The sequence below is a fragment of the Bubalus kerabau genome, chromosome 1, assembly GCF_029407905.1.
Source record: "Bubalus kerabau isolate K-KA32 ecotype Philippines breed swamp buffalo chromosome 1, PCC_UOA_SB_1v2, whole genome shotgun sequence".
Lineage (NCBI taxonomy): Eukaryota > Metazoa > Chordata > Mammalia > Artiodactyla > Bovidae > Bubalus > Bubalus kerabau.
Window position 1 is genome coordinate 5,952,555 of NC_073624.1, and position 13,801 is coordinate 5,966,355.

The window sequence follows — 13,801 nt, forward strand, 5'->3', positions numbered from 1 at the left end:
CCTTCTATGGCAGAGTTCCCCGTCACTGCGCTATGCAAGCACACGTGTGCCCCTCCGTGTGTCCACTCCTGAGCACCAGCCAGCCCGACCCTCTGCTGGGGGCAAGGACGTGCAGGAGGCTCAGGTCTGTCGTCAGCCCAGAGCAGAGACAGGACGGCCAAGCCCAAGGGAGAAAGTTGGAAACAAATCGGCTTGGCTGGGAGCCAGGGGCCAGCAGATTCCGCCCAGGACTAGGAAGACTTCGGGGAGGAGGGGGCTTCTGCCCTGGGTTTTGGAGGCATGAGCATGTCGGGTTGGGGAGGACTGTAGCCTAAACACCCAGGAAACTGACTGTCGCCGCCATGACTGGCAAGAAGTGTCCTCACTCGGAGAGGCTGAGTCATGGGAGAGTAAAGAAGGGCTTTCGATCCAGACCCACAGGGCTTCCTGTCCCCTTTCCACCTGTTTTATAGCACTGGGCAAGTCTCTTCCCCTCTCAGCTTCTCGTTTGAGAATCGGCGTGCTAAGAATAATGCTCTCTGTGTAGATATGTTATGCGGATATGTTAAGATAGTGCCTGGGCCCTGGGACCTGGCCAGCCATGAGAGCTATCATTTATGATAAAAAGGCTCCCGGCGCCTTGCAGTCAACATGGATGCTCATGTAGGGGCAGGGGCTCCCGCAGAGGGGCCCCTCCATGCATGCAGCCGCCTGGAGAGCAGGAAGAGGACTGCTCAAGTCTCAGGCGCTCCAGAAGGGCTTCCTGGAGGACACAGTCTGAGTTCCTCCCGTGGACGAGATCTCAGCACCTCACACGGGCCACAGGCCGGGGACAACTCAGGTTGTCCGACTCCCAGGTGTGGGTGCTCTCCTTGCCATGGGGCCCCTCTTACAATGGAATATGCCATGTCCTTGGGAGCCAAGGAGCAGTGTGTAGTGGGCTCGCCCCCATCAGGAGGGCCCAGGAGCTAATATTTCCCATGGTGCTCTGGTGGGCCTGATCAGGGTCTCCAGGGGACCCCAGTCTGTCCTAGGCCAGTGGGCAGGCATCCCAAGGACCAGCCGCCCCTGTTGGTCACTATGCAGACCTCACTGGGGGTCGCATCTGTAGACCTGCAGACACAGGGGTGTGAGGAGTATGAGGTGGGCCTAAGACCCTTAATCCAGTCGCTAGAGAAGCTGGTAATGGCCCCAGACTCCCCAAAGGGGAATCTTGCCCAAGCTGGGGGAGGCCTGTGCTAAGGCCACAGTGGAGAAAGAGTGACAAGGGGCCAGTCCCCTCTTCTCTCCTGCTTAATCTTGGCGCTTTATCATTTGGGAGTGGGGAAAAGAAATGTTTACATGGCTTCACATTTGTTTCAAATTATTCATCAGTGTTGGAGAGTCATTGTTCCCTGCTAGTGTAAACAGCCCCGTCCCAAGGCCCAGCCACCCTGCCAGCCCGCCGCGGCTCTGTAGCTGTGTGACATCAGCACCTTGGGTTCCCAGCTTCCCGTGCGGCGAGGAGGTGGGCCAGGCCCAGTGGGCGGCCCCAGGGCGTTCACTGACGATGGGGTGAGCGCAGTGTCTCCACACCATGAATTCCACATTTGAGAGCTATCTTTTGTTTTACCAGTTGAACCTTTTCTAGGGCTGGGGAAGCTGGGGTACAAAGACTTTTCAAGAACCTCGAAGAATGTGACTTGAAGAAGGTCTGGCCTGAGTCCCAGGAGCAGCTTCCAGGATTCAAACATCACCGTTATGTGTGCGCCGGACTGCAGGCATCGGAGCCCCCGGCGGGTGTTAACTGGGACGGTTCAGGGCAGCTTCGGGGGGCCGGGACTCTGCTCAATTACTCCTGCAGGCTGGCTCGGCTTTGCGTTGGTAGCTGGGGGAGTTCATGGACATGTTCAAGGTGACACCCAGCTTGCGTTCACTTCAAGAGCAGCTGGGGTTCTTCATCTCCTGAATCTGAACATGCTTGCTGGCGTGACCAGCTTTGCCAGTGGGCCCCAGGGCACATGCTCAGGAGCTGGACAGCAGGCCTGAGTCCTGCCTTTGCTCCAGGCAGCTGTGTGACTTTGTCCAAACTACTTCAGCTCTCTTTGCCTCAGTGTCCTCATCTGTAAAATGGAGTCAGTAACACAACCTATTGCTCAGGGTTGCTGCAAGGATCAGGTGCTTAACACTCAATGACCACTCGGGGGAGGTTAGCTTTGTGTTGTTATTAGGAGGAGGAGCAGGGCCCAGAGCTGTTCACGGTCTAGTGCGGGCAGGGGCGGACTGCTGCAGGGTGGAGGGGAGGTGCCCCCAGCCAAGGTGACCCTGACACTGGGCCTTTAGGGAGCCATCAGTAAGACTTGTTGAGTGGAGAAAGGGCTTCAGAAAAATCCCTCTCCAGCCCTCCCAGCTTCCCCCGGGACCGCCTCTCAGCCTGCTCTCAGCAAGAGCCGCCTCTACCATTTCAGCTGTAACTGTTGGTGGCTTTTAGAGTTCAAAGCCCTGCCTCCCTCCTGGCGACCACACGGCCGACATTTGAGCTCACGGGAGAGTAATGACCTGACTCGCCGTCAGCCTCAAAGGCTGCCGCGTGGGCTCGTGGGTGGTGAAGTGGTCTGCTGTCCCCGAGCCTAAGTAGGACCCGGCTGACAGAGTGCCAGCGCTGAGTCCTCCCCGGTTCAGGGCAGGTCAGTCTGCCTGATGCTTTCTTTACCTGTTCACATCCTTTTGGTTCCAGTTCTGAAAGATGGCTGTGTTGAAAAGAACTGTTTAAAAAAGTTCAGTGCCAAAGTGAGTGAGTGTGTGTGTGTGAGTGTGAGTGTGTGTGTGTGTGTGCGCGCACGCGTGTGTGCGTGCACAGGCCTGTGTATTAGGGGTTGTGGGCTTGGCTCGAAGCAGCCGGTAGCTCACGTTGCCTTTGTGGTTTCGTATATTTGCCTATTAAAATGACAATACAGACATGGCACATTAAGGTTTAAGAAGCCCTTCTTTCATTAAACAAACTGACAGTGGAGGGGGTTATGACTTCGGTAATTGAAACATGCTGTTCTGTTCAAGACCAGAGCTCCATAAAGACTCTTTTCAGCCAATAGCACCCTTTGTGCCAGCAGCCTCTGGTCAAAAATGAGTGTCGGCCCCGAGGTCTGTCTCTCCCAGAGAGTGGGAAAGACCGCTTGGCAGCCTTCCGCGGCAGTCTTGGCAGCCAGAGGTCAGGGCCTTTTAAAAACCTCCCCTTCTCTGGGCTTTTGAAATCAATTTGCGAGGCAGAAAGCAGGCTGCCCTGGCCTCCAGCCTCTCCCTCGCAGCAAGGTCTGTGCTGTTGGTTGTAAATCTGAGGTGTGACTGAAGAAAGGGGACAGTGGGGTTTGGTTGGCCAGACCCTTCACGTCAGGGGGAGACGGTGCGGGTTGCAGGTCTTCAGAGAGAGGGAGGGCCAGGTGCCGTTACTGAGAGCCAGGTTTGCATCCTGCCACTGTGGGAGCTTGGACAAGTCACTCGGCCTCTGTCCCTCAGTTTCCTCATCTGTAAAATAGGCCAGTACCTAGATCTGCTGTGCAGGGTTTCTGTGAGAGTTAAAGGAGTTAAAGCAGGTCAGGTGCTTGGAGTAGTGCTGGGCACACAGGAAGGCCAGGGTCATTGTAACCGTCCGCCTCTGTGGGGTAACTCCATGCAGTACTGTTGTGGGGAATCGCCGCGGGGTTCCTCTGTCGCGGCGCTCTGCAGTGGGGGAGCCGACAGCCTCCACGGCCTTCCCGCTGACCTTGCCTCCCTTCCGGCCCAGGTGTGACCTCTCCCTCCCCTTCTCTCGCCGCAGATGTGGACGAGTGTCAGGACAACAACGGAGGCTGCCAGCAGGTCTGCGTCAACGCCATGGGCAGCTACGAGTGCCAGTGCCTCAGCGGCTTTTTCCTCAGTGACAACCAGCACACCTGCATCCACCGCTCCAGCGGTGAGTCCTGCCCGAGCTCAGCGCTCACGGCCCTGCCCCTGCGGGCTCGGGCGGCCCCTGCAACCGCCTCTCCGCATCTCCATTCTAGGGGCCTCGGGCTCAGGGCAGGGAGCTCTGGGGGTGGCCGGGAGGGCCGTTTTGTGCCTCTGGTGTTGGGTCTGCAGAGTTTCCTCACAGTTCGCTCCCTCCCTCCACTCCTGCGGCAGGGCTGCTGGTGTCCCTGGTGCTTTGTGTGGAGGGGGCTTGGGGCCACAGATGGGCAGATGCCACCAGAGAAGCCACTTTGTCCGTTCTGGGCTGGGGGCTGGCGGTGGGCAGGGCGAGGGTGGCCGTTCTCTCTGGTTCCCTTCCCCCAGTGGGGGCTCAAGATGTGACCAGGCCGAGCTGCTGGTTTCTTGATCTCTTGCATGTTCACTGGGTCACCAGTCAACAGGGGGTCCTTGTGGCCAGGAGCCAGCTGCCCTCTATAGACTAGGTGGGATGAGAGTGCCGGCCTGGGGGCCAGTACAGAGGGACAGGGAAGACTCCAGCCAACTGGAGTGCCTGGGGAGCCTGGAGACAGCCCCAGCCAAGCCCAGAAGGTGCAGGGTGGTGGTGGCCATTTGGGGCCCAAAGCAGTAGGGCTGTGAAATGGGACAACTGGTCAGAAGCCAGGACCCAGATGCTCAGAGGAGAGGGGCTTCCAGGCGGAGGGAACAGCATTTTGAAAGCCGTGGAGGCGCGTCTTCCTTAAAATAATGACGAGATCCAGCCATCTCGAGGCAGACCGTGCTTTCCTGCAGCCTGGCTGCTCTGAGCAGTCAAGGGAGTAGACACCAGAGGAGGAGCAGGCAGCAGCCCTGTGGCCCCAGCCTCAGCCACTGTCCACTGACCTGAGACACGGAGGAGGTGCTGGAGGGAAATCCTGCAAGGGCCTCGCCTCCAGTCTGCAGCACCAGCGGGAGGCCAGCGAGTGGTCCACGCTGAAAGGCAGGGAGTGAAAACGGCAGGTGCTGCTCTCCAGGTTGGGCCGACCGGGGCTGAAGCCCGCTCTGCCGTTCCCTCGTCCTTCTTCAGGCAGCTCTGCTGCTCTGAACCTCAGCTTCCTCATCTGCAAAATGGGGCAGCGGTGTTGACCCGGCAGGGTCTTTGGGGGCTGGCTCCAGATCCTAGGAGTAAAGTGCTGGTGTGCACTAAAGCTAACAGAGGCGGTGAGGTGAGACTCCGCGGCCCTGGCTGTGATTTTTTATTTGAAAACAATTCCTGAGGTAGAAAAGAAAAAAAACATTTTTAAGAAGTACAAAACCCAGGGTAGTTATGCAGAACTACGTTACTGGACTCCTTGGAATTCTCAGTGTTTTAGGCAGTTTCCTCAAAAACAAGATGGCCGATAAGCCTGTGCCGTGTCCCCAGAGGACAGAAGGGCCAAGTGAGTGCCGCCATCCCGGGCGCCTGCTTCAGGCGCATGGGCCCGACGTCCACGTGGAAGACCTCCCAGCTGTGGGGCTGTGGGGTCAAGCTGCCCAAAGTGAGGAGCCCGACCCCAAATCGAGTTTCATAAAAAGCAGATTTATGAGGAAGAGTGAGCGTTGGTGGCGGGGGGCAGTGAGGCCTGCTTTCATCAGGGAGCAGGGTTTACAGGGCGGCTGGCTCCTCCTCAGCCGGGCTGTGTGTGCTCTGCTCCTTTGAAGAGCAGCTTTCCCGCGAGCGGGCCTTCAGGTGAGGCCGTGCCCCAGCTCAGAGGAGGGCGAGAAGGACGGGGAGACAGCGTAATGCCGGGCAGCAGCCTGGCCCCGTTCGGAACCGGGTCCCGGCGCGGCCGGTGAGCACTGGCTGTACTAGGGATGTCACCCGGCAAGCCCCGGCGCCAGCCAGGGCCGGGACTCGGTGTGGTGGCGGGCAGCCACAGCGGCTGCTGTGGGGTCACGAGCTCACTCTGCCCTGGGCCCCTCGCGGGAGCCTGGCACGGCGGGGGAGCGTAAACCCAGTCAGCTGAGGGGACCTGCCCGAGGTCGTACCGCAGGGTACTGGCAGTCAGGATTCCAGCCCGTCACTCACTGTGACGAGATGAGGCTAGTACGGAAGGAAATCGGGTGGAGAAACAGGCAGGCACTGAAGACCTCTTGGAGGAAGCCGCCTGTGAGCTGATGTCGGGCGAGAAGGAGAGCGGCTGTGGGAGGAGCCGGGGAGGGCTAGGCGGGCGTGTGTAAGGGCCCCGGGGCAGGCGTGTGTAAAGGGCCTGAGGCGGGTGTGTATTAAGGGCCTGAGGCGGGTGTGTGTAAAGGCCCTGGGGCAGGCATGTGTAAGGGCCCCAGGGTGGACGTGTGTAATGGCCCTGGGGTGGGTGTGTATAAAGGCCCTGGGGCAGGTTGTGTACTGGCCCGAGGCAGGCGTGTGTAAGGGCCCCGGGGCGGGTGTGTGTGAGGGCCCTGGGGCAGGTTGTGTACTGGCCCGAGCCGGGTTGTGTAACGGCCCCGAGGCAGGTGTGTATAAGGGCCCCGAGGCGGGTGTGTGTAAGGGCCCCCGGGGTGGGCATGTGTCAGGGCCCTGGGGCGGGTGTGTGTAAAGGGCCTGGGGCGGGTGGACCAGACTCTCGGGAAACAGAGTGAAGGGTGGGATGGTGGGCACAGATTGCCCAGGAAGAGGGGAGTTTGGCAGGGGCCAGAGGCCATGAGGCTGGTGAAACATGAGCCGGAGTTTGGGGCTGTGTAAGGAGTGCAGGGGCTAACCAGACAAGCTGCTCCCTCCTGAGCCTGCCGGTTGCCATGACGGGTGCCCATCCTGACTGTGTGTTGACATCGGTGATGACTGTTAGAGCTCAGAGTCAGAGCATGTCCAGGTGCTGAGACCCAGCTTGTTTTGTACGTCGATGGCCTCTGTTCCCCAAATCAAGAGTCCTCAAGTCACCTGACTCTTCCTGACACCCTAAAGGAGCCTCCCCTGAGCTGGGTTTCATTAGAGGGGACTAGACGCATGAGCAGGGTCAGCCAGGGTCAATCCAGGCTCCCGGCCAAGACACAAGGCTCAGCCCTTCCGAGCGGCCCCGCCTCCCAGGCGCCAGTGCAAACCCTGACCCGAGGCGTGTGGATCTGGCCAGGCTGGGCTTGCGGGGGTCAGGTTCTCAGTCTTTCTCCATCTCCATGGGTCATGTGGCCTCTGCAGTTACTCCTGCCTCTCTGGGTTTCCTTGTCTGTAAATTGGGACCAGTAATCCCTCCCGGGCCAATGAGAGCTCGGTTAGGGGAATGCTTTGAAGGGGTCAAGTGCAGTGCCTGCCCTAGGGGTGGCAACTTACAGAGGCAGCTTTTTCAAGCCTTTATAACTCATGCCTGATTTGGGGACACAGGCTGTGCTCTTGGTGGGAGGGAACCCAGAGCCGCTGAGGTCCGTGGCCCGTCCATCTGCTCAGCACTTGCGGGAGCTGGTTCGGGCACCAGCACAGACCACACTCACCTCCCAGTCAGCCTCCGGCCCAGCACGCCATAGCCCGTCTGTCACCCCACAGCCAGGGTTCTTCGGGGAGAGGGGTCCGGGGGGCTCCCTGGCCCCTGAGTAGATGAGCCAAGCAACCAGCGCGTTCGCACTCTCCCTCTCCTGTGCCTGCTCTTTTTTTTAAAAAACTCATGTCGTATCTGTGCTCCAAGAAGGTGTTGACTCCTGGATGAACTTTTCCCTTTCCTTCCAGTAAAGAATTCTTTCTTTCAGTCTGAGCAGAACTGATTTAGGGAGGAGAAGGAGCTCCAAAAGGCCCGAGAGCTGTGAGATGGCAGCTCACTGGCTCCTCCATTCATGTGCCGGTGCCTCTGGTCCCCGGGGTCCCAGCGAGACGAAAAGCAGGCGTGGCCTCTGTGAAGCTTTCCATCTAGAAAGGGGATTCGGTGCTAAATGAGGGTCCTCAGTTCAGTTCAGTTCAGTCGCTCAGTCGTGTCCAATTCTTTGCGACCCCATGGACTGCAGCACGCCAGGCTTCCCTGTCCATCACCAACTCCGGGAGTTTACTCAAACTCATGTCCATCAAGTCAGTGATGCCATCCAACCATCTCACCCTCTGTCGTCCCCTTCTCCTCCTGCCTTCAATCTTTCCCAGCCTCAGGGTCTTTCCCAAGGAGTCATTTCTTTGCATCAGGTGGCCAAAGTATTGGAGTTTCAGCTTCAGCATCAGTCCTTCCAATGAATATTCAGGACTAATTTCTGTTAGGATGGACTGGTTGGGTCTCCTTGCAGTCCAAGGCTCCTAGGAGTTACCTTATAATAATGTGCTGAGAAAAAACCCTCTGAAAGGAGGGACCTGGGGCTCCTAGGGGCTCTAGTGTTGTCTGAACAGTGGAGAATGTAGTAGCAAGGGTCTCCTGGCCAGCCTGGTGAAGGACCTCTCCCTCACCAGCACTGATCCTGGGCCACTGCTCTTGCCAACGGAGGTGGGTTTGAGATACGAGCTACGTGTGCCCCCTCCCCCGGACCACGAGCTGTATGGCACGGCTGAGCTCTGAAGCCTCAGCAGAACGCCCACAGCGGTCTGATCTGTGCTGATCATGAAAGGCGCCCGAGGGAGAGGAAACCCCCCACAACATTGTCCCCACAATCATAGGGAGCAGGACAGGATCGCAGGGGGCTTTAGGGGCTGTCCGTACCCATGCCCAGCCCTGAGGGCCCTGGCACTCAGAGGAGACCTGTCTTCGTGATCAGGAGCCCAGCCTCTGGGGCCCCACAGCCTCGGACTGGAATCCTGGCTTCCCTACCCTGTCACCTGTGTGACCTTGAGCAAGTCACTGAACCTCTCTGCGCCAGGTCTGTGAAGTGGGGATGGTCATGGAACCCACTTCATAGGGTTAAAAAGATGTCATAAAAAAATTCCAGTAAATGTGGGCTCTTCTTGTTGTTACTTACCGCAGACGAGGAAACAGGCCCAGTGAGGGCAGGGCCTGCCCCTCGCTGGGCTGGTGTCCAGAGCCAGCAGCAGAGTCAGGGCCTGGGTGCACAGTGGGCAGCGCTCTGCAGATGCGTGCTGGCTGCTGGCTGAAGCCTGAGCTTCCGCTGAGTATGGAGAGGCGGTCAGGAGTCGGGCCTCATCGTCAGGGAGCTCTCTGCACTGGCTCGCCCGCCACATGACCCACCGAGGGCTGCAGAGGTCAGAACTGCCCCTGCCCTCCAAGAATGGCCAGCCCCTTCCTCCCCATGGAGGTGTGGGCACTGTGCCAGGCCACGCTGGGCACAGGCAGTTGGGAACCAAGACACGAAGAGGACCTCAGGCCCCTGTCTGCTCCTGCTCCTCCCTCCCCCCCCCGCCCCTGGGCCCAGCATGCCCACCTACCGTGTCTACTTCATGGTGCCCCCCTCAGCCTGGCGAGAGCGCCCGCTCACTGCACAGCCTGTCCCGAGCTGGCCCTCTGCTCCGGGCTGGCTGTCTTCCACCCCTGCCACTGCTGGCTGCCGAGGGCAGTGTTCTCCCCGCTGCCTGCGTCCCTGCAGCTTGGGGGTGCCCCGTGGGCAGCAACCATGTTCTGCACATCCCCATGCCCTGTTTTGACAGGGGTCTGTGGCAAGGAACCGAGGGAGGTTGGAGAGATGCTCTGTTCGTGGCGGCTGCCTGGGCCCGGGCACTCCACATCCTCGGGTTGTGCCGGTAGGGTCCTGGTCAGCACTTGCTAGTCGACGCTGTGGTCCCTGGGTCGAGGGGTAGGCACGCAGAGGCTCTGCGAGGCCGTTGCACTGTTGACCGCACCCCAAAGTCCTAATGTGCTGCTTCCTTTCCCTTGTCTGATGCCCAGGAACTGGCCACAGGGCAGCTGGGCAGCCGTGTCCCTGCAAAGCCGAGGCCCATGCAGAGCAGACACCAGGCTGGCATTCTCCCAGCAGGGACTTCATGGGTTTACCTGAATGCATTTAATCTCCTCCTGAGCCTGTTTAAACGCTCGTATAACTATGGATGGGAAACTGCACTGCCCTCCTACCGCCAGCACTCCTGATGGCACTCAGGGCCCCGTTTTCACAAAGCTAAGATCTGGCATCGAGGGTGACACTCAGTTCAGTCCAGTCGCTCAGTCGTGTCCAACTCTTTGCGACCCCATGGACTGCAGCACGGCAGGCCTCCCTGTCCATCACCAACTCCCGGAGTTTACTCAAACTCATGTCCATTGAGTCGGTGATGCCATCTCATCCTCTGTCGCCCCCTTCTCCTCCCGCCTTCAGTCTTTCCCAGCATCGGGGTCTTTTGGCATCAAGGGTGACCCTGGCTCCAGCAAAACCAGCGGTGGGAGCCAGGAGAAAGGAGGCTTGGCTTCTACTGCGTTCAGTAGAAACGACGATGGTGAAAGCTACGTTTCCTGGGGGCTTCCTGCACCCCCAACGACAAAGAAATCGAGGCACGGAGCGGGTGGGAAACTTGCCCACAGATGCAGCCGGTGGCGCGGCAGGCCCTGCGCTCGGGCGGGCTGGCCTCTGAGCCTGGGAAGACCGTGTGGAGGGTTCCCATGAGGTTCGCAGCCCTCTGTGCAGCTGGCCAGCTGCGGAGGGGCCTGGAGAAGCAGAGATGCCCCCTTGCCAACACCGCCTGCAGCTCCACGGGTGTGAGCGTCCCGGGCACCAAGGGTACCTCTTTAAGCCCCAGGAGTTCAGAAAACCCTTGGCGGTGGAGGTGTCTGGAGATGGCCTGCCCGCTTCCCTGGTCTCCTCAGAGGAGCGGCCTAAGTTGGCCCAGCTCTCTTCCCTACAAGTCACAGCTTTTGTTATGAGCTCAGTGACCCAGACAGCCTCTCCTCTGAGGACCAGAATGTCTGGCCCCGTGCTGAAGGGCCCAGCCTCGGGGCTGGAAATAGCTCTTCTCATCTAGCTGTTGTCCACCGTTCCACACCCCCGGCCGTAGGGGGATCTTGCTGTGAATCCGGCAGCCCAGGGTCCGCACGCGCTCGCGGAGACTGCGGGAGACTGAGGGCCCCCCGGCTCCTCCGGAAGGGCCTTGGGCTCCATGACGGCTGTGCGCTCCCGGGAGCCGCTTCCACCTGTGTCTGAGCCTGCAGGCGTGCTCTGGGTGATTGTGCCGAGAACGGCTCTAGAGTTCATCTTTTGGTGTATTAGACCCTGCATGAAGTATTTTTAGGACCTGTTTGTTATATCTGTAAGTTTGTAACTAAAGATGAAACAATGGGTTTTTTTTTTTATCTTTTATTTTGAAATAATTATAGAGTCGTAAGGACATGCAGAGATAGTAAGGTGAGATCCCATGTACCCTTCGCCCAGCTCCCCCCGCAGTCACCTCTTACATCACTGGAGAGCCACAGGGATGCTAGGAAGCTGGCATTACTAGGCTGAGACTACTGAGACTGTCCCAAGAGAAATAAGACATATGGTCACCCTAATATTACCTCGTTTAACCCCTGGATCCCTACAGGGTAGGTACAATTACTCCCATGTGCAGACAGCAAATAACAGAGGCAGATAATGCACCCAGGGCCACGTGGGTCCTGGCAGAAACCCCAGACAGAGGTGCAGTGACACCTCTTTCTGGGCCTGAGTTCTGGGATGCCGTCTGGAGCAGGGAGGGCCCCTCAGGCACCGTCGCCCCCCAGTGCCGTCTAACTGAGGAGGTGACTCTGTGGCAGCGCCCGGCGGGCTGGTTGCCAGGGTTGTCCTGACCTCAGGTCACTCCCGTAAGCCCGCAGCCTCGCCGGAGAGACGGGGGACTCAGACGTGAGCCCTGCCCTGCGCCTGAGACTTTCCTCACGGGGTTGTTTCGAGACTCTGCGTCTGCTGCTGCTCCCGCCACCCCTGCACCCTTCCCATCTTTTCCGCCCGTGTTTGCCCAGCTGTCCTTCCCTCTCTTGGCCCTTCACTCAGGCCAGCCTGGCCTCTTGCCTCTGGCCAGGGGTCCCAGGCGTCTAAGCTTCCAGCTTTGCTCTAGGGGCCAGAAGAGTCAGCGTGCCCGCAGACTTTCTTGCCCGTTGGAGAGGGTTTGCGTCCTGGAGCCTGAAACCAGACCCAGAGCTTCAGGAAGTGAGAGAGAGCGTCAGGAGGCCATGTTTGGCAGCAGTTTGAACTTTGCTGTGAGGGTGACAGGGGCCCCGTTGGCCCCAGGAGTGGGGGTATGATTCACATTGCGGAAAGATCACTGCCCACCGTGGGTGGGCAGGGCGATGAAGCCCTTTCCTGGGAGGCAGCACTGGCAGCCATCAGGGTCCGGAACTCATAAGGGGGCAGTGTGAGTGGACAGGAGGGGCAGAGGAGAGGGTGAGAGGGGCAGAGGGGAGGGTGAGAGGCGAGGCAGGGCAGACAGGCCTGTCTGCAGAGAGGCCCAGTCGCTGCATCATGGCAGTGCAGAATGGTTCAATGGAGGTTGGCTCTGGACCACGTGGGGCCTTGTTCTTTCTGGAACCAGGAGCTCCAGAGGGGAGCCTAGGGCCCAAAGTCGGACCAGCCAGTCTCTACTTTTCAAGAGGCTGCAAGCCGGGTCCTGCTCAGCCTCCGGCTCACTGTCCTGACCTCAGGCGCCCCGGGCAGCTTGCACTCACAGGCCCCCAGGCTCTCTGGCCCGCTCGGCCTGGGGCCTGAGGAGGCGGCCAGGGTGGCGGGTGTGAGGACAAGCTCAGGAGCCTGGCTGGGACAGGAGCAGGGCCTCTGGAGTGTCTGATCTCCCAGCAGAGATCAGGGTTGTGGGGACGGCGACCGACTGGCCAGTGGTTCCGCCCTTCAGCCACCTCGTGGCCAGGCCAGGGAAGAGGGCTGGGCTCCACTGCGGCACTTAGAGGAAAGCGCTCCCCCCAGCCGCACTCAGACCCTGGAGTCACGCAGGGGCCCTGAACCCACAGCCACCCGTGTCAGCCACAGCCCGAAGCCTTGCCCTCGGGCCCTGAACCCACTGCCCATCGTCCACACCCTCCCACACAGGACGGGGTGGGGGTGCTCCCTCACAGAGGCCCCCGGGCAGTTTTCAGGCCCCAGTCCTTGGGGTTGGGTCAGGGCAGAGGACTGGTGGCTCTCACCGGAGGCGGCTGCCCCTTCCGTCCACCGCAGCCCTCGTCTGGGGCCCTTCCCCCACTCTCCTCAGCTGGTCCTTGACCGTCCTCCGGACTTTGCTGTCCGGCTGCTCCTGGAGAGCAGGAGATGTCAGCCGTCTCGGCAGCAGCTGTCCTCGCCGGCCCGTCCCCAGCCTCCGCTCTCACGGCGCTCTCACACCCGGCTCGCTGTGAGGCTTGCAGCCGCCCCGGGAGGAACTTGGGGTGAGCACTGTCACCCCAGCACAGCAGGGCACCCCAGCGGGGCCCACGCCTCAAAGCAGCGCTCAGGATGGGGGCCACACTTCGGACGCCAGCGGTAGCTTTCCTTCTCCTGCTCCACCCCATTGTTGTGGTGGTTTAGTCCCTCAGTCGTGTCTGACTCTTGGCAACCCCACGGACTGCAGCCCGCCAGGCTCCTGAGTCCATGGGATTCTCCAGGCAAGAGTACTGGAGTGGGTTGCCATTTCCTTCTCTGGAGGATCTTCCCGACCCAGGGATCGAACCCATGTCTCCTGCATTGGCAGGCAGGTTCTCCAGACTCACATGCCTGTGGACAGAGGCTCACTGTCCGTCCCAAGCCACCCCTAGCAGACGTTAGCTCAGGGCCCCATCAGTGTGCCTGGATGGCCAGTGCCCACCGCTTCCTGGCACGTGATTCCCGCATCTTGAGGTCTGGGCCAGGCCTTGACCTGGGGCCTCAGCATGGCCCCTGCAGGGTAGGGGACATCCTCGGCCCTGTTCCAGGGCTCTCTGTCATCAGCTGTGGGTGCTGGGTTTCCATGAGTGTGTGTGGCTGGGAACTTTCTCTTTTAAATGAGGGCAACGGTGGCCTCTCCGGAAAATCCTCACTGTCAGCCTCAGGGCTGCGCCCCTGGCTGCTCCTGGGGGCTTCTCCTCATTTCCCCCCCTCGACACCCCACAGACCA

The 13,801-nt window shown here is 59.8% G+C and overlaps 1 protein-coding gene across 2 annotated transcripts in view; it reads left to right on the forward strand.

Moving 5' to 3' along the window:
- Positions 1-13,801, forward strand: part of SCUBE1 (signal peptide, CUB domain and EGF like domain containing 1) — a 125,561-nt gene that overhangs the window by 45,250 nt on the left and 66,510 nt on the right. For both annotated transcript variants that reach the window (XM_055566015.1, XM_055566016.1), the window contains exon 4: positions 3,773-3,907. In XM_055566015.1, the coding sequence (XP_055421990.1) occupies positions 3,773-3,907 (135 nt within the window). The remainder of the gene's footprint in view (positions 1-3,772; positions 3,908-13,801) is intronic.